Here is a 20,548-nt window from a genome sequence, read left to right on the forward strand (position 1 = left end):
CACGAGGTGTGAAAACACTGCACGTTAGCGCAGCTGGATGTCGTTTAGCACCGGAGGCGATCCGTGCAGTACTGTAAAGAAGGCGGGAGCTAACCGTGAAGTTCACAGAGCGGTCTGGATTTAGAGGAGGGGAATGCCACCCACACTAATTTCATTAGAATTTCTTAGAAGTATTTTACCCAGGGCATCTCCAGCCTCAACATTATTATTAATCTTGTTTTCTGTACCAGAGCACTGGGCTTTCGGGTTTGACTGGTCTCTCCGGGGCGCACAGTGGTAACCGTGACCGTGGCTGTAGCCGCAGTCCTGTATGAGTCCTGGCGCCCGACTCCAGGAGAGCATGGATGGAGGAGGAAGGTTACTGGTTTGGACAGGCTCCAGCAAGGCTGTTTGAAATGGATTTTGAGCGGTGTTCCTAAAAACTGAAAATGGGATGAGCGAATCCATGGGGGTTGGAAAGAATCATGTGTTGGTTGAGAATGCTTTCTGTTGATTCCAAAATTGACAGTTCCAACAGCGCTAATTGTAGTGAGAGTTCAGAAGAGTTTGACCAGCTTTTCCTGTTTGTCGGAGACTGTTGCAGCTTTCTTTTGGAGAAAAGGCACACGGTCACTTGACATTTTACTTTATTTTAGCTCTTCCACAATGTTCTTCTTTGGAACGGACTCCTCCCAGAAGGCACTTTGCGGGAGCTAGGACTAGGGAAGCTGCTGAACCGTTACCTTGTTACAGCTCTTCTTAATGCCACACCTGGGCCAGAGGTTGTTAAAAAGTGCAGCCAGGTAAGTTGTGTAGAAACTGATTCTAATTTTACCATTTTTAAAATTTAGTTGTTAAAATCAATTTTGTGGCAAAGTAATTAAAAGTTTGTGGTACCCACATAATAACAAACAGTCATTACCAGACAAGAAACCCAGAAGCAACCCAGTATTTACAAAATGAATGTTAGAGCCTCACCTCTCACTAAATACCAGTATAAATTTCAGATGAAGCAAAGAATTAAGTATAAAAAAAGTTTTTTTAAAAAGAATTAAGCATAAAAAAACTATGAAGGGAGGAAGGATATAGTTCAGCAGTAGAACATGTGCTTAGCAGGCAAGAAGAGGTCCTGGGTTCAATCCCCAGTACCTCCATTAACATAAATAAGTAAATAAATGAACAAAACAAAACAAAAAAACAAAAAATAAAATGTTTTTAAAAACACTACGAAGTATTGTACTCAGAAGATAACTGACTATATCTGATGTTAAGGGAGTCCTTTCTGATCTTAAAAACAAATAGAAAAAAGAAATGATGAGAAAAAGTAATAGATTTGACAAAAATATAAGACTTTAGTCAGCCGAAAAGCATTAACCAGAAAGGTATCAGGACTATTTGATTATTATTAAAACTGGAAGTTAGGTTCATTCGTCTCACTACACTTACTCTTTCTGCTGTTGCTTATGTTTGAAATTTTCTATAGTAAAAATTTAAAAAGAAAGGAAATTGAAAAATGAAGAAAAAAGTTATAATGCATAATGAGGATTAATACCCACATTTTTAAAAAGCTCTTTACAAATCAGTGAACAATTCGGATATTCTGACTGAAAATGACCAAAAGATCTGCAACAGGCAATTCACCAAAAAAAATGCAAAAATAACGTCTGAGCATGTGGAGAAGCTTACCAGTACGAATCTGAGAATTGCAAATAATACAGTTAAGGATATTATTTTACCTGTTGTGCTGCCAATTTTTTTGCTGTTACATTTATTACAATTCCCAGTATTGTCATAAGCACAGGGAGACCACAGCCCCTCGTCCTGGGCACACCGTTCATCTAGAATGTGTGGTGCAGCAATCCTGGGAAGCAGTTTCTGCATTGTGGAAGGAGGAATGCAACTCTGGAGACTATTTTGGCATGATTGATACAAAACCTTTAAAGTTCATACCCTTTTACCTAGCAAGTTTACTTCTAGGAAATTACCCTATGTTAAAAAACCAGATGGACATAAGAATGTTAAGTACAAAGAATATTATTACAGCATCATTTATAATAGACAGTTGGGAACAACCTAAATATCTAAAAACATCATCTATGCATAAGATGAAAGTCATGTGGAAAAGTTTTTAAGAATGTGGGAAAATACTTACATTGTAATATAAATTTTTAAAATATAGATACGTTAGATGGCAGTTCCTAGACGACTGTCATTTTTCTAGCTATGGTTTTCATACCATGTAGTTTTAAACTACATTATCTACCAAAAAATTAAATCATCATCCGTCCTACGTGTGTTTCGGGTTCAGTTCAGCCCCTGTTGACCACGAGGCTCTACTGTGGGGAAGTAAGGAAGAGGATATATGACATTCTGTCCACAGCTTGTGGCTAGAAAACCAGGCGAAGACGGTGCGGCTCTAAGTCCCAGGGTCATTCACAGCAAAGCTAGGTAGTTTTTTCAGAATTTTATTGAGACTTGTGACAAAACAAGGGGGAAGCAAGTGCAAATGACATTGAATGCCAAGCCAGTGAAGGCTGGTTTTGAAACTTTAAAAAGATACAGTTTGCATGACAAAGCTTATAGGTCTTTCTGCCTTAGGCAATCAGTGTGTCTGTATTTTTTTTCTGGATAATTGAAAAAGGTGATTAAGAAAAAGGACAAATCTTTTTCCTGAAGTCTGTTTTTAGTGTTGACCAATCAGATTTATTTTAGAGAGAGTGCATTCCAGAACTTTGATTTGACATGTTTTGTAATATATATGTGGTGCAACTTTCTACTTTCTAGAAGTACTGATCAACTATAGCATAACCTGTTTATCCAAGAATTTCTTTGAACAGTATGATCTCAGACTTTTCATTCCTCCCATTCTCTCTCCTTTCTTTAAAATTCTTTCTTCTGCTATGAGGAAGTTTTTCTTTTCTATTTTGTTAAAATTTTTCTGTTTTTTACCAGAACTTTTCCCCAAATCATGTATTACCTTTAGCATGATTGTAAGTGTTGTGTTGGGTTTTTTTTTTCCCCAAAAGAAAAAAATGAGTACACATACATTGGCCCTTTATGCTGCTGTCAATATTTAAACAAGTGTTTTAAATTAGAAGGAAATCAAAACCATAATGAATTTTTTTATTCAGTGAATCTTAGAATCAACTTCTTGATTTCTTAACTAATTTGTTCTTGTGGATTATACATGAGATTACCCAGTTTCCTGTTGTAAAATAATACTAAATGTACCTATTTTTTTACAGTTGACTCTTGAACAACACAGGTTTGAACTACATGGGTCCACTTACATGAGGACTTTTTTTCAATAAACACATACTACAGTACTGCACGGTCCACGGCTGGTTGAATCTGTGGAAACAGAACTGCAAATACAGGGGGCTGACTGTAGAGTTAATACACAAGTTTTCGACTGCACGTGGGTTCCTCCCCTAACCCCCTGCGTCGTTCAAGGGTCAAATGTAGATGTGTAGGTATGCTGACTAAAAGTGTTTTGTGCCTACACATTTCTGGTGTTTACTTTGTTTTATACGATTTAATTGCTCAGGAATTAGAGTATAAAAAGTATTACAAGTACTGGGACGTGTTTATAAAAAGTAGTCTGTTTTAAGCTCTGGGTATCAAAATATTTTTTTAAATATAATACCCTGAAAGGAGGGAAATTCTGTTTATTTAACCTTGAACTATGAAACAGAAGAATAATACACAGCCTGCATGAGTGCTGAAGATTAAATGATATTATGTTAGCAAAAGTCTTTAGATAATAACTGTCATTATTAAAAACCAACCTTGTGTTTTGATTATCAGATAGCAGCATATTTACCAGAAGAATGGTTCAAAAATTCTACCATGAGAGCATCTATTCCCCAGCTAGAAAACTTCATCCAGTTTTTACTGCAGCTGGCACAGAAATTATCTAGAAGTGCAATCAGGTAACACATATTTTATTTGTACCTTCATAAGCACAGTTTAGGGTTCTAGTGTATTCCCAACAATTTTTAGAAAGATTTTTACTTCTGAAAAATCTGTTGATTTGCAGATACTAACTACTAAGGTAGATAAACAAGTTTATACTGTACAGCACAGGGAACTATATTCAGTATCTTATAGAAGCCTATAATGAAAAAGAATATGAAAACAAATATGTGTATGTATATGTATGCTGTACACCAGAAATTGATACAACATTGTAAACTGACTATACTTCAATTAAAAAATAAAAAAATAAAAAAGACTGGCAAAAATCTTTTGAGACTATCACGGTAGAGTTAGATATTTTTATGTGTGACCTGTGAAATCACTCAATATTTTAGACTACCTCATGCATTAGTTCGTATTTTTAAATGTAAATCTCTTCCAGAATAAGCACTTCCAGAACACCGTATCACAGGGCAGTTTAGAATTAAAACTGTAAATCGAAAGCCTCTTTATTTTTTCATTGAGTTACAGTCAGTTTACAGTGTGTTGGTTTCTGCTGTACAGCCCAAAGCTTCAGTCATACATGAATATACATATATTCATTTTCGAAAGCCTCTTAATAGGTACGTTTTTAATGTCTCTTTATTTTTCCAGGCCATTTCAAAATCTCAACACTTGTTTAGTACAGATCTGCAGCCTGGCGTTCACCCAGCAGTAGCTAGATCTTCGTTTTGGGTATCTCATTCATAGCGCTAGATGTTTAGGGACTTAAGCACAGTGGTGTTCTGGTAAACCACCTCTCCAAAAGAAAAAAACCTTAAAACCTCAGATTTGTAGCTTTTGATGCTATCTGTGGGATAAATACTCCCACTGTGATAGCCCATGTGAGCTGGTAGCACCATACCACAACTCAGATTTCTGTGACAGATTGCTGTGCGCTTTTCTGCTTTTTCAGTCATTCACATTAAAATTTACCGGAATACCTCCACTAACGGTCTGTATTTGAACTTCATGATTATGTATGTGGAAGAGGTAGCATCTTAACAGTTTATGCTATTTTAGATACTGGTGTAAGGTGAAGTTTCTGTTTCAGATTAACAACTGATGATTCGCTGTGCCCTTATACATTGCATTTCTATGAGGGAAAATGCTTTTTGTTTTGTTTTGTTTTGTTTTGTTTCAGGGATGAAGTCAAAGAAATAATTCTTATTCTAGTGAAAATAAAAGCTTTGAATCAAGCAGAATCCTTCATAGAAGAACATAACCTAGACCATCTAAAATCAGTAATTAAAGAAGTTTGAGGAGACTTTATATGAGGTACTGAAATAAGATGTTAATATAGTCACACTTGGCTCTTTTGCTTGGAGGAGGTAAAAAAGCTGTTGCCTCTTCTTTATTCCTAGTAACAGACTGGGGAGGATTTGTAAAAACAAAAAAGCAGGACTCTGAACTTCCGTTCCCTCCACCTTCTACCTTCTGGTATCGTGAAGCCTGCCCCTCCTTACTTCGTGGTATTTGCAGGAATTGAGCACACAGGAACATTAAGAGTTTAATATATTTTTGCCTGATTCTTCTGGTGACTTTTCCAGCTTTAAGAAAGGAGTTGAAGAAAGCTTGTTTATAGCTATTTTGGTTTTGGTGAATTTTCTGTCCTGAACCATAAAAACATTATTAATTCTCTTCATTTTAACTGTGTCTATTTACGAGTAAGTTAAAATGAAAATCTTAGTTGGAATGAATTACTAAGTATTTACTAATTAAGGCATTCTGAGACTTGTGATGACTAATGCTTGTCAGATTGTTCTGAAACCTGCACCATTGCATTGCACCAGCACAAGGGTAAGAGAGGCCAGTGAGTCTCCAGCCGTAATAGGTATTACCGTTTTGTTAACTCATTTGCACTTAATTAATAGGTGGCAAAAATCTTAATTATTTATTTGGACTACTAGAGTGACTACTTGTTTTTTGGCCATTTGTAATTCTTTTTGAAATATCTATTTATATTTTTCTCACGGACTTATAAGAGCTGTATATTTTAAGGATAATCATATTTTGCCTGTGATATGTTACAGTTTTCCCTATTTGCTGTTTTCTTTAAATTTGTGTATGTTTTTGGTGTACTAAGTGTTTGGATGTTACAGATAGTTATTACTCTTTTTTGTTATTTTTTTTTTGTCATTGGTCGTAGGCTTAGATAGGAAACAAGTATTTTAAATATTCAGACCATATGATTCATTTTCTGATAAAAGATTTAGTAATTCAGAAAGTCTGAGGGAGTCATTGAATCCAATAGAAATTGAGAACATTTTTCAAAACATTTTTCAAAGTGAGTTTACTAATTTTTCTTGAATCTGTTTAAGTAACTTGAGCGCAACCCTAAATGGACATTATGTAAATTGTCCAGAAAATAATCAGGAAAATTGATTATATTGTAGAATTTGAGCATGTGGCCTCTAACCTTATCACCGCTAGTTTTGAAGCTGCATGTAATATATTTTAACAGACTGGCGTGTGATTTCTACTGCAGTGAAGACTCATAATTCACTGGTATGAACGGTTTTTTAAAGTTTACTTTAGTTACACAAATTACACAGAATAAATTCTCATACAGAAGATTCAAGCCATTGCTAAAAAGGTTTTAACATTCTTAAACAATTATTGTTCCCAGAAGTAACTGCTATTTTCATTTTGTTACCCTTTCAGATCTTTTCTCTTCTTAAAAAAAGTATATATGTGTGTGTATACACATACAGCTTTTTATATAAACGGCAGATGCTTTATTGTGTATAAAATTTGTAATTTTTTTTTACTATTAAAGTATACATTTGAAATTTCCCTGACTTCTGCATTTCTAATTAAAGGTGTGTTACATGGTCCTTTACATTTTTAACTTTGGCAGAGAGATTTCTCTTGCTTTTTGTAGAATGGAAAATATTAGAACCGCTTTTAAAACTACAAATTGATAAAAATGCCCACTAGTTTTCAACTAAATTTCATCATGCTTGGAGTTTGAATCTCAAGATATTTATCCATCATATACTATAATTGAGGATATTCAAAAACATTTTTTAAGCTTGCCTAATCCTCAGTGCAGAATTATTTTTTATTCCCCCGTTTTCCTATTTCTGTGAAATGGATGGAATGAAGAAGAGAAACGCAACTAGCAAAAACACCCCTTTGAGTTAGCAACTCATCTCACATCTCAGTTCTTTCCTGGGGTTTTTTCAGCTTTTTGTTTACTTAAAAGAATGTAAAATTTTTACAGAATCAGACAGATGATTTTTTTTTTAACTTTTTTCATATGGCTATTAGGAACATTTCAATGGCCATGAAAACATACCTAAGAAAAACTGAGTCGTTTTGGATTTCTTAGGCCTGTGAACAAAATATTTATATAGATGATTCTTAAGAAATACCATGTATGATATGAAACCTGAAAAAGATACTACAACAGAAGAAAATAGCAGACCAATATTCCTCATGAATATAGAAATAAAGTCCTTAAAACAAACTGAACCCAGTGATATATAAAAGGATAGTAATACATCATGATCAAATAGGGTTTATTCCAGAAAGGCAAGGTTGGTTTAACATTAAAAATAAACCATGAATGGAGTAAAAGAAGAAAACCATATGATCATCCCAGTGATTCCTTCTTACAGTATAAAAACAGGAATATAAATTCCTCATAAAGATCACCTGCAAAAGAACACCCACACTTAATTAACATCATAAATAATGGTGAAGTATTAAAGCAAAGATGTCTGCCCTCACCAATGAAGGCATGAAGATTAAAACTCACTCAAGAGGTAAGAGTCATTATTCACAAATGATAAGATTGTTTGCATAAAAAAACCTTATGTATTCTACAAAAGAAAAAAATTTCAACCAGAATAAGTGAAGTTTAGCAAGATCTTACAAAAATCAGAGCCCAGGGGTATGCTGGTGATCTAACTGGAAACTTGAATTTTAAAAACAATAACTCTTCAGTAGCAACGAAAAACATCAAACACCTAAGAACAAATGTATAGAAAGACACCCAAGACCTCTGCACTGAGGAATACAAAAATTGCTGAGAAAAAAATTAGAAACTTAAATTAAAGTATACATGTATCATGCTCGTGAATTGGAAAACTCAATTTTTGTTCAAGGTATCTTCCTCCTATACTGACTGATAGTTATCCAACCCCTATCAAAATTCTGTCAGGCTTTAAAAAAAAAAAAACTGGCTGATTAAAATATATTAAAATTAAAATTTATATGAAAGTACAGAGACCTTAAAATAGCCAAGCTAATCTTGAAACATAAGACCAAGTTGGAAGACTTGCTCTATCTGATTTCAAGACTTACTATAAAGCTACAGTAAGCAAGACTGTGGTATTAGGATAAGAATAAATTAATACATCAACGGAACAGAATCAAGAGTTGTTACAGACCTACACATATATGCTCAATTTTTGACCACGGTGCCAAGTTAATACAGTGGGAAAAGGAGAGTAAAACAGTATTGGTAGAACAACTACATATATGAAATAAAATGACCTTGACCCTTATTTAATATACCCACGTGAATCACAGATCTAAATGTGAAACCCAGAAACGAAAGCTTGTAGGGAAAAAAACACTATCTTTGGTCTTGGAATAGGTAAAGATTTTTTGGTATTCTGTATCATCAGTCCGCTGGGAAGTACAAATTAAAACCATAATGATACCATTTCACATCCACTAGAATGACTGAAAAAGACTAACATCAACAAATGCTGCCTAGAATATGAAGCCATTCGAACATCCCTAGGTTGCTGAGGGAAGTGTAAAATGAAACCACTTTGGGAAACTGTTCATCAGTTTCTTACTAAAACATTCACTTACCATACAACTCAGCAATACCACTCCTAGGTATCTGCCCAAGAAAATAAAAATATATTCACAAGAAAAGATTATACGAGACTGTTGATAGGAGCCTTATTGATAATAGCCCAAAACTATAATCAAAATGGATAAATTGGTAGATTGATACAATGGAAAACAGCATTAGAAATAAACTAATGTGTACAATAAGTAAACTTCAAAAGCATCATTAAATGAAAAGTTAGGAAAGAATACATACTTTATGATTCAGGGTGTATTAAATACAAGAACAGACATCTAAAATGATCAAAGAATGAAAAAAAACTTTTGGTGGTGATGGAAATGCTCTATCTTGATTTGTACAGTGGGTAGGTACATGGGTATATTCAGTTGTTAGAAACAAAACCTAGTATCTGTGTATTGTACATTAATTATGCATCAACTTTTTAAAATACCTTATAAGGCAGACAATTGTCTGGAATAGTGAACTGTCTCTGATAGTATTACCAATGGGCTGATCACCACTGAAGACCATACTGACTGCCCTTCTTGATACTGTTTTTGAAGGTCATCGGTGGATGTTAACAGAGGAAAACTAATAGGGATATCCCAGACATCTTTGCTTTTAACACACACAGTCCATTAGACCAGTAGTTCTCAGCCCTTTTCTGCCCAAACCCAACAAGTTCCCATCAAGAACAGTGCCTTAGAATCACTGCCCTGGATATTTCAGTATGATCCACTAACCAGAAATGTCCCAGGAAGATTCTTTATGGCAAATACATTTACGCTGATAATATTCTCTTAAGTACTCAGATTTCATGGAGTTAGTCCAGTTACTGGTTTTTTTTTAACACAGATTTTACAGGCGTCTTACAAAATGTCAAAAGAGCATTAGGGTTGACTATTCTGAGTATTTTCTTGTATGGTTGCATGCTAGAATTAAATGCCTATAGACCCACAGTTCCCAACCTAATCTGAGATACCCTGGGGCACCACTGTGAACTCAGAGGCATTGTGGGACTTTTTGTGTGTGGGAAGGTGGGGTACATTTTAAATTTTCAGGGGACATTGTCAACCACTGGAGCCACTGAGCCTACAGTTACTACAGTGAGAAAAAAGAGCCCAAGGTGGACATCCAGCTCCCTCAGCATTGGTCACTTCTTGGGAGTTCCACTCTGGTCTCACCTTGCAGGAAAAGCATGGTTGGGACACTTGGAAAGCTGTATAACCAAGCAATGCTCGAGCAGACAGAGCAGTAGGCAGAGCTGGTCATCCACAGAGCAAAGCCAGTGACACCAGTCAGCCAGGGAACTTGGGGTGAGAGTTGGCTTGAGTCAAGACCACAAACATAGCTTTTCTAGACTTGGAGTTGGTTCCCTTTTCCTGCCCAGGCAAGGAGGTAATTCATAGCTTTGCCCGCTGCTGAGTGTAGCTCCGAGTCCCTCCCAACCAGAAATCCTGGCTAAAACAACTGGAAAACTGGCCCAGCAACAATCCAACAGACTCTGGCAGGCACAGCTGATCATCTGCAAAGCCAGTGACCTCATATGGCCAGGGAACTTGGGGCAGGGATTGGCCTGAGTCTAGACCATGAAGATCCTTACCAACCTTGGATCTGATTCTTCCACTCTGCCTGACAAGAAAATTAATTTGTAGCTTTGTCCACCCAGCCAGTGAACATAAGCAGAGCACTTGGGCAGCTGCACAGCCCATCCAGCAGCTCTGCTTACAGTGGCACTTGAACACAGATCCAGGTCATCATTTCCCTGTCTGCAGAAGTAGTGGCCCCATCTAGCCAAGGAATTCAGTGTACCGTCTTACCCGATTCAGGTCCCCAAACAATAAGCCGTATAGGACCTCGGACCTACCAGGTCAGGTAAGCTAACTGCTGAATATAATACCCAGTCCTGACCATATAGTAGCCCCAACTGGAGAACCTGTACGGCCTCGTGTGGGCAGGGAACCAAGCCAGAAGTCCTTTCACTTGTTCTCAGCCAGTGACATTCCCCAAATCTCAGATCTCAGGCTGTGGTCTCGCCCCAAAATAGACCCTGATAGCAAGACACACATGCCCTAAGATATTACCAGTTGACAGGTCCAAAAGCCAAAATGAGCTGACTGCCAAGGCAAACCTATGAAGTCTGGAAGAGGAGACTGCTAACTAAATGCACCGATAAAATGTAAGGAACAGAGGATCACAAATAATCAATAAGCATGACAGCACCAAAGGAAACTAATAAAGTTCTTAGTAACTGACCCTAAAGAAATGGAGAGCTATAAATTGTCAGGAAAAGAAATCAGAATAATCCTCTTAAAGAAATTTAGTGAGCTACAAGAACACACAACTAAAGGAAATTAGGAAAACAATGCATGAAAAAACAAATTGAACAAAAATAGAAACCATCCAAAAACAAAACTAAAAGGAAAAAACAAACAAACAAACCTGGAACTGAAAAATACAATGACTGAAGAACTTGATAGAGAGCGTCACAAGCAAACTCAACCGTGCAGAAGAAATCAACAATACCTAATCAGACAAGCAAAAAGAAAACAGTGGAAAAAAAATATCTATGGTACTTATGGACACAATCAAAAGAAACAATATCTGCATTATAGGAGTTCCCCAAGGAGAAGAGAAAGGGACAAAGTATGTCTAAAGCAATAATGGCTGAAAACTTTCATAACCTTGGGAGAGAAATGGACATTCTGATCCATAAGGTCCCAAGGACAACACCACTGAGTGAAATGATAATTAAATCGTCAAGAGTCAAAACAAAGAATTTTGAAAGTAGCAAAAAAAAAAAAAAAAAAAAAAAAAACAGTATACAAAGGAACCCTGTAATACTATTGGTGGATTTCTCACAGAAACATTATCAAGCCAGGGAAAAATGAGATAATGTATTAGAAGAATCAAATGAAATAACTGTCACCCAGGAATTCCGTACTTGGAAAAGCCATCCTTCAGAAATGAAGGAGATAACTTTTCCCAAACAAACAAAATGCTTAAGGAGTTCATCATCATTAACCTGCCTTACAAGACATTGTAAAGGGGTTTCTTTGAATGAAGGTAAAAGAACACAAATTAACATAATAAAAATGTAAGAAGGTAGTTTAAAACTCACTGATAACGACAGTCGGTTAGATTCTGTAATATGGTATGGTGGTATGTAAATCATAGCTCTAGTGCAAAAGTCAAAATACATACAGTGAAAATAACTGCAACTACAGTAACCTGTTGGATGCACGATATAAAAATACATATAAACTATAACATCAGCAACCTAAAATGTGAGGGGAGAAGTCACAGTGTAAACAGTAGTGATGCTATCAACGTCGTTATCAGTTTAAAACAGGGTGTTACAATTTTAAGCCTTATGTAAGCCTCATAACTATGAGAGAGAAAACCTGTAGTAATTACACAGAAGAACAAGATAAAGTCAAAACATACTGACACCAAAAGACATCAAACAAGGGGGAAAAAAAATAGCCAGAACATAAACAACAAAAAGGCCACTGTAAGTCCCTGCCTATTGATAATTACTCTAAACATCAATAAATTAATTCTTCAGTCAAAAGATACTGAATGTATAAAAGGATAAACAGGCATCAATATGCTGCCTACAAGAGACTCACTTTAGTCTTAAAGACACACATAGACTGAGGATGATGGGATGGAAAAAGATATTTCAAGCAATTAGTAACAACATTAACAAAAGCAGTAGTTATATTAGACCAAATAGACTTTAAACTAAAAATGGTAAGAGACATAGATCATTATATAATGATAAAGGGATCAATCCATCAAGATAGAACACCCAACACTGGAGCACCTAAATATATAAAAAAGTAACAGAGCTAAAAGGAGAAATAAACAGCAATACAATAATGGGAAATTTAATGCATGATCAGTAATAGATAAATCATCCAGACAAAGAATCAAAGAGGAAAGAGTGAACTTGAAACTAGAGACCAAATGAACCAAACAGACATACAGAACATTCTATCCAAAACAGCATGTTCTCTAGGACAGACCGTATGGTAGACCACAAGTCTAAGCAAATTCAAGAAGATGGAAGTCAAACCAGGTACCTTCTCTGACCACAATGATATGAAACTAGAAATCAACAACAGGAGGAAACTGAACAACTTGTGAATACAGGGAAATTAAACAGTCTTCTGAACAACCAATGGGTCAAAGAAAGCGGAAATAAACAATTATCTTGAGACAAATGAAAATGAAAACACAATACACCAAAATTCATGGAATGCAACAAAAATTGTAAGAGGGAAGTTCATAGCAAAAACACCTACATTGAGAAACAAGCAAGATCTCAAACAACCTAACTCTACATCTCAAGGCATTAGACAAGAAAGAACAAACTGAGCCCAAAATTACCAGAAGGAAGGAAATAATGAAGATCAGAGCAGAAATAAATGCAATAGAGAACAGAAAAACAATACAAAAGATTACCAAAAGAGTTGGTTCTTTGAAAGATAAACAAAACTGACATTTAGCTAGACCAACCAAGGAAATATGAGAAAGGACTCAAACAATAAAATTATAAACAAAAGAGGAGACATTTAAAATTGATACCACAGAAATACAAAGGAGCATAAGAACCTACTATGAACAACTATATGCCACCAAACTGGATAACCTAGAAATGGAAACATGCAACCCAACAAGACTGAAACAGGAAGAAATTGAAAATCTGAACAGACTAAGTACTAGTAAGGAGATTGAATTAATAATCAAAAATCCCAAAGAAGAAAAGCTCAGGACAAGATGGCTTCACTAGTAAATTTTACCAGGGATAAAGGAGAATTAATACTAATCCTTCTCAAACTTTTCCCAAAAATTGAAGAGGAGGAAATACTCTCAAATTTTATTTTATGAGACCAGCATTAACTTGATACCAAAGTTAGAAAAGGACACAACAAGAAAACTACAAGCCAATATCCCTGATGAATAGGATGCAAATATTCTCAGAAAAATACTAGCAAACCAAATTAAGCAGCAAATTAGAAGGATCATTCACCATGATCAACTGGGATTTACCCCTGCAGGGATGGCTCGTCATCCACAAAGGAACAGCTGTGATACAGCACATCAGATGGTTTTTTTTTTTTTTAATTCTATTAAAGACACAGAAGCAGCATTTGACAAAATTCAACATTTATTGATAATATAAACTCTTAGCAAACTAAGTGTAGAAGAACCAAACCTCAAAATAATACAGACCATATAGGACAAGACCACAGCTAACGTCACAATCAACAGGAAAATACTGAAAGCTTTTCCAAAATCAGGAACAAGGCAAGGTTGCCCACTCTCACCGTTACTATTCAACAAAGTACTGGCAGTCCAAGCCAGAGCAGTCAGGCAAGAAAAAGAACTAAAAGGCATCAGAATTCGAAAGAAAGAAGTAAACCTACCCCACCAAAAAAAAAAAAAAAAAAAAAAAACTGTTAGATCTAATCAACAAATATAGTAAAGTTGCAGGATATGAAAGTAACATTCAAAAACACAACTATTAGCTGGAAAAAAAATCCCATTTACCATAGTATCAAAAATAAACAAAAATACTTAAGAATAAACTTAAGGATTTCTTACTTAGAACTACAAGACATCGACGAAAGAAACTGGAGAAATAAATAAGTGGAAAGGTATCCCATGTTCATGGATTGGAAGAATTAATATTGTTAAAATGCTCATCTTACCCAAAGCCATTTATTAATTCAATGCAATCCCTATTAAGACTCTAAAGGCATTTTTTTACAGGAGAAAAAAAAAATCCTAAAACACATACAGAACCACAAAAGATGCTGAATAGCCAGAACAATCCGGAGAAAGGAGTAGCAGGAGGTATCACACTTTCTGATTTCAAGCTATATTTAAAAGCTAATAGTAATCAACACAGTATGGTCCTGGAATAGAAACAGACACACAGACTAAAGGAACAGATTTGAAAACCCAGAAATAAACCCAGGCATATACATCGACCAACATTTAATGAGGCAGCCAACAATACTCAATGGAGAAAAGAAAGTCTCTTCAATAAATGGTGCTGGAAAATTGGGTATTCATATGTAAAAGAATAAAACTAGATCCCTGTCTTTCACCACTCAAAAAAAATAACTTGAAGTGGATTAAAGACTTAAATGTAAGGCTGGAAATCTTAAAACTCCTAGAAGAAAACATAGGAAAAATGCTCCTTTCCATGGTTCTTCGCAAAGATTTTTTGGATTCGACACATAAAGCTCAAGCAACAGAATCAAAAATAAGTGGGACAAGAAACTAAAAGAATTCTACAGAACAATCAACATAATGCAAAGACGGCCTACACAACGGGAAAAGTATTTGCAACCCCCATATCTGATAAGGGGTTGGGTCCAAAATACGTAAAGAATTCATCCAAGTCGACAGCAAAACAACAAATAATTGAATTTAACATAGTACCTGAATAGACTTTTTTTTTCCAAAGAACATATACAAATGGCCAACAGATGCATGAAAAGGTGCTCAATATTCATCATTAGGGAAATGCAAACCAAAACCACAATGAGATATCACCTCACATTTGTTAGAATGATTATCATCAAAAAGACATGAGGTAACAAATGCCGGGGAGGACTGGAGAAAAGGAAATCCTTGTGTAGTGTTAGTAGGAATGTAAATTGGTGCAGTGACTATGGAAAACATGGAGATTTCTCAAAAAAATCAAAAACAGAACTACCATATTATTCAGTACTTCCATTCCTTGGGTATATATCCAAAGAAACAAAAACACTATGTCAAAGAATTACCTACACCCCGAAGTTCATAGCAGCACTATTTACAACAGCCACGACATGGAAGCAACCTAAGTGTCCATCGCCAGAAAAATGGATAAAGAAGTTGTGGTATCTTATCTTACAATGGAATATTTATTCCACCATTCTTTCCAAAAAAAGAAGGAAATCCTGCCATTTGCAACATGGATGCAGCTTAAGGGCATCAGAGGTCAGAGAAAGACAAAATACTGTTATGATCTTTGTAAAACTGAAACAAACAAAACAAGCAAACAAAGATCAGATTTGTGCTTGCAACAGGCAGACAGCAGGAGGTGGGGAAACTGGATGAAGGTTTTCAAAAGTACAGCTTTCCAGGTACAAAGTACTAGGGAGGTAATGGACAGCATGATGACTATAGTTGACACTGCTGTATGGCCTACTTTAAAGTTGTTAAGATAGATTCTGAGCTCTCATTTTTTGTATGAATATGAGATGACTAATACATGATATGAACTAAACTCACTGTGGTAATTTCACTATATATGAAAGTAAAATCATTGAGCTATACACCTTAAACTTACACAGTGCTCAGTTATATTTCAATAAAGCCAGAAAAAAAAAAAATCGGTAAGAAAGCTTTGTGGCACCTTTACTTGCCCTTCCACCATCCTTCCTTGATGTGGCAGCTGTCTTGAAAATGGTAGCTTCATTCTCAGTGTTGGACCTTGGTCCTTGTCTCTGGATGGAGCAGAGCAGACCTCATTCACAAATTATTGTTAATTCTATTCTAGCCTCTTTGGGGGTGCCTGAAGGACCAAAGCAAAACACTCACCTTTGTTTTGCCTAACTTGAAACTTGGGCCAGAAAAGCAGAAGGCATTGCTCAAAAATGGTGTAAGGCAAACCAACAATCCACAAATGCCTGGGTCAAAAGACAACAGCTGAGATACACAATAGACTATCTAAGGACTGGGAGAAAAAGCTGCGATAGGGAGTTACTTTGGGCAATTAGGATATTCAAAAGCATATATAAGGAAATTTAGCCACACATGTCTTAGCCACACACAGGACAGGGAGCGTGCTTGGAAAAGACCTAGAAGACCCTAAGCTTTCAACTGAGGCTAGCTGTTAGGCTTAGCGCAAGCATGGATCAATACTGAGGGAGTACCCTAGAAAAGTAACAATCTGAAAAAACTGGGGAGAGGTGTGTGTTCTTTAGCTCTTGACTTTCAAAGTTATCTGTCAAAACACTAAAGTTAAGCTAAGGAACAGACTTCAGTGATCACGCACAAAGACTATATTCTTCGCAAAAAGAATTTGAAAACATCATTAAGCAAATGGACTACTACAGTCCAATAATCAAAATAAAAACAAACCTTAGGGAAGGAGGGCAAATATGATTTCCAGAATCAGCTTAGAATATATAAATGTCCAGTTTTCAACAAAAATAATCACAAGACATTCAAAGACACAGAAGTGTATAGCCATCCAAAGGAATGAATTAATAAATAGGAACCATCACTGCAGAGACATCAGAATTAGTAGACAAAGATGTTAAACTGCCTTAAATATGCTCAAGAAACTAAAGGAAAACATGGACAAAGAACTAAAGGAAATTTCCAAAGAGATGTATGAACAAAATGAGAATGTAAAAAAAAAGACAAATTATAAAAAGGAACCAAATTCTGAGGTTGAAAAGCACAATAACTGACATTTAAAAAAATCACTACAGGAGTTCAACAGCCAGTTTGAGCAGGCAGAAAAAAGATCAGCAAACTTGAAACCAGGACAATTACAATGATCATGATTATGAAGCAGAAAGAAAAAAGAATGAAGAAAAGTGAACACAGCCTACAAAACTGACGGGACACCATCAAATAGACCAACATGTGCATTATGTCCCAGAAGAAAGATATAAAGGGGCAGAAGGAACATTTGAAGAAAGAATGGCCAAATATACCCAAAATTTGATGAAAAACATGAAACTACAAATCCAAGAATCTCAATGAACTCCAAGTAGAATAAACAGAGGCCAACACCAAAACATTACAATCAAACTGGCAAAAGACAAGGGCAGAGAGAATCCTGAAAGCAGCAAGGGAGAAGTAATTCCTCACGATCAAAAGATTCTCAATAAAATTAACAGCTAATTCTCATCAGACACTATGGAGTCCACCCAGAAGGCAATGGAATGAAATATTTTAACTTGCTGAAAGAAAAATACTGTCAACCAAGAATTCTACATCTGGCAAAACTGTCCTTTAAAAATGAGGGAGATTCGCTTCTCGGCCTTTTGGCTAAGATCAAGTGTGAAAATGAGGGAGAACACAGACATCCCCAGATAAACAAAACCTGAAGCAGTTCATGGCAATTAGACTTGTCCTACAAGAGATGCTGCAAGGAGTGCTTCAGGCAGAAGTGAAGGGCTCTGGGTAGTAACTTGAATCTACATCTAACTTGCGATGAAATAAAGACCTCCAGAGTAAAGGTAAATAGATGGGAAAATACAACAGCTACTACTGCGATGTTGTCTTGTAACTCTTACTTTTTGTCTCCCGCATGACCTAAAAGTCAGTGACAAGACCAAGGAAGCACTGAATGTTGAAAACCCCAAGGTTTCTCAAAAGAGAGCTATTACTAGGAAAAGTAAGTAGGCGAAATAGGCTGACTTGTCAGACGACTTCCGCAGATGACCACTAAAATGTACTGCAGGGAAAAAGACAAACCCACAAGGAAGGACATCACAGGACAAGATGCAAGGAGTTACAAAATGTTGAGAAACATACGGCTGAGATAGAAAACCACTGGAGAGATCAGGACAAGAAACAACAGAACTAAACTCTGCAAACTGGAAGAGCACATGGATGGGCCGACAGACTCAAGAAGGTAAATCAAGCCAGCAGTGGGAAAAGGCGAAAAGGCAACCCAGTTCACCCCTCAGAATTGCCAGTCAGCAAATCCAGTACCTTGGCAATCTGGGGTGAAGGACAGTGGCTAAGATAATGAGAAGCCGATGAAAACTATTTGGAGGTTATATCCCTGATCCCTTACTTTTAACTCCCCACCATGGCTTGCCTGGCCCTCCCTCACACTAGCTAAGTCCAGAGGTTTATTTTCTAGAAAGTTAAAACAGTTTTCTGGACTGTGTGCACTGCATACTAAGTCAAAAGTGTGTGTGTGGGAGGGGATGGATACGATGGCCATAAAAATGTAGAGTGCCAGAAATCCCATTCTTCTTCTCCAATGCAGCACCCAGAACACGGGCATACAAGACCCTTAGCCTCCAGGAAGATAAGATATCCATGTGGAGGAGGGGACTCCCAAAAAGCCCACCTGGACAGTCCTGAAGACAACACCTACCACAAGGCCAAGGCTTCTAATTAGCTTTTTAGTCCACTATCTGTCCACCATAAGTAGACAGCCAAGGACTGCCAGGTGTCCCGGAAAAGCCTAAAAGAGAAAAAGAAAGAAATACACAGAGAAGAAATTTGGAGTTAAAAGACTTTGCAGAAAAACAATTTCAAAAGAAAGAATACGAACACTACAATGAATATCCTCAGTGGTAACAGAACAAATCCACAGACAGAAATATAAAGTAAGACAGAGCTCCACATGAGAAAAAGAACTTCCAGAAATCAAAAAGGGATCTTGAGATTTAAAAATACAGCAGAGTTGGAAGACTGAATCAAATCACTGAAAAACAGATGGAGGGAGGGTAGGAAGCTAGAGATCCAGTCTTGGAGATCCAAAATCAAAACACCAGATCCAGAAAGAGAGAAGCTGAGGAGAGGAGATCATCAGCGAAGTCTGAAAGTTTCCCGGACCTGAAAGATTCGGGCTGCCGTGCAGAAAGGACTCATTAGATACCTCACATCATGAATAAAAGCCATACCAAGGCTCACCACATTCACAGAACAGAAGTCAAAATGGTTTTGGATTTCTCAGCACAACTGGAAACAAGACAATGGAGCAACACCTTCAAAATTCTGAAGGAAAATTATTTCCCACCGAGAATTTTATAAAATATCAAATATGACAGACATGCAAGATCAAAAATCTTCCTACATACTTCCTCTAGAAGCTACCAGAGGATGTGTTTCATTAAAATGGAAAACAATAAAGCCAATACAGTGGAAAACGAAGAATCCAAAAAACGGATCCGCACAGGAGGGAAGTAAATGAAAATCTCAAAAAACTAGGCACAAGAGCATAGATCTGAGCAGGAGGATTCAAGATACAGACAGGTTAATGGCTCCCCTCCTCAACATCCATGCTGCCACTTGCTGTACTCTTTTAAACCTGAGGAACAGCAGGCCCAGGGGAGCCTGGTCTGAACTGTCTACAGGCTGGTCTTTACCACATGCGGTTACGTACCAGTTTCCCATTCCATCTCAGCTATAGATCAGCAAAGACACTCCTGTCACCATACGGAGGTACTGATTTGACCTACTCCTTCGAGCTGAAGATTAGCTCACCATGGACTGAGAACCAGAAAATGCAGAGCCGTCTGTTCCCTCTGACCACATTTTTGCCAGACATCAGTCATCCAGTTCACACCACAGCCTGCCATAGGCCCTCTGGTGAGCTTTCTTATTTAGCAGGACCCACTTATAACATTAGCCATGAACTTCCTCAAAAGTGGTTTTTGTAAACTCCCATGGAAGCTGAAGCCAGACTATAACCCAGACTTTGTTATGCTCTCCTGGAAGCCTTCATGTAATAAGGACAATGTTGTCCTTTTATACCTGCCAACAGATTTCTCAAGATAATTATATTGTTGAAGAATCTATGTGTATGTAGTAACCTAAAAGAAATGCAAGGGAATGATTAACAGGAGTCAGGAGAGCGCCCACCTCTGGGCAGGGGAGGGGTGCAACTGCAGACACATCAGGTCTTCCTGCATCCCAGTAAACGTTCTATTTCTTAACTTGCTTAGATAATGTTTTACTTAGACTAAATGTTTTACTTCTCAACCTGATGGTGGGTACACGAAAGGTTATCTTACCATTACTCCTTAAATCATACAA

The 20,548-nt window shown here is 36.7% G+C and overlaps 1 protein-coding gene across 4 annotated transcripts in view; it reads left to right on the forward strand.

The window, feature by feature from the left end:
• The window catches only part of GCFC2 (GC-rich sequence DNA-binding factor 2), a 51,691-nt gene extending 45,360 nt beyond the window's left edge, over nucleotides 1–6,331 (forward strand). For 3 of the 4 annotated variants that reach the window (XM_032474228.1, XM_032474230.1, XM_032474231.1), the window contains 3 exons: nucleotides 636–782; nucleotides 3,787–3,911; nucleotides 5,081–6,331. In XM_032474228.1, the coding sequence (XP_032330119.1) occupies nucleotides 636–782; nucleotides 3,787–3,911; nucleotides 5,081–5,198 (390 nt within the window). In that variant the 3' untranslated portion in view covers nucleotides 5,199–6,331. The remainder of the gene's footprint in view (nucleotides 1–635; nucleotides 783–3,786; nucleotides 3,912–5,080) is intronic. The other variant, XM_032474229.1, reaches the window with a different exon arrangement.
• Nucleotides 6,332–20,548: the final 14,217 nt, after the last annotated feature.

This window comes from Camelus ferus, chromosome 36 (assembly GCF_009834535.1).
Source record: "Camelus ferus isolate YT-003-E chromosome 36, BCGSAC_Cfer_1.0, whole genome shotgun sequence".
In the NCBI taxonomy this organism is placed as follows: domain Eukaryota; kingdom Metazoa; phylum Chordata; class Mammalia; order Artiodactyla; family Camelidae; genus Camelus; species Camelus ferus.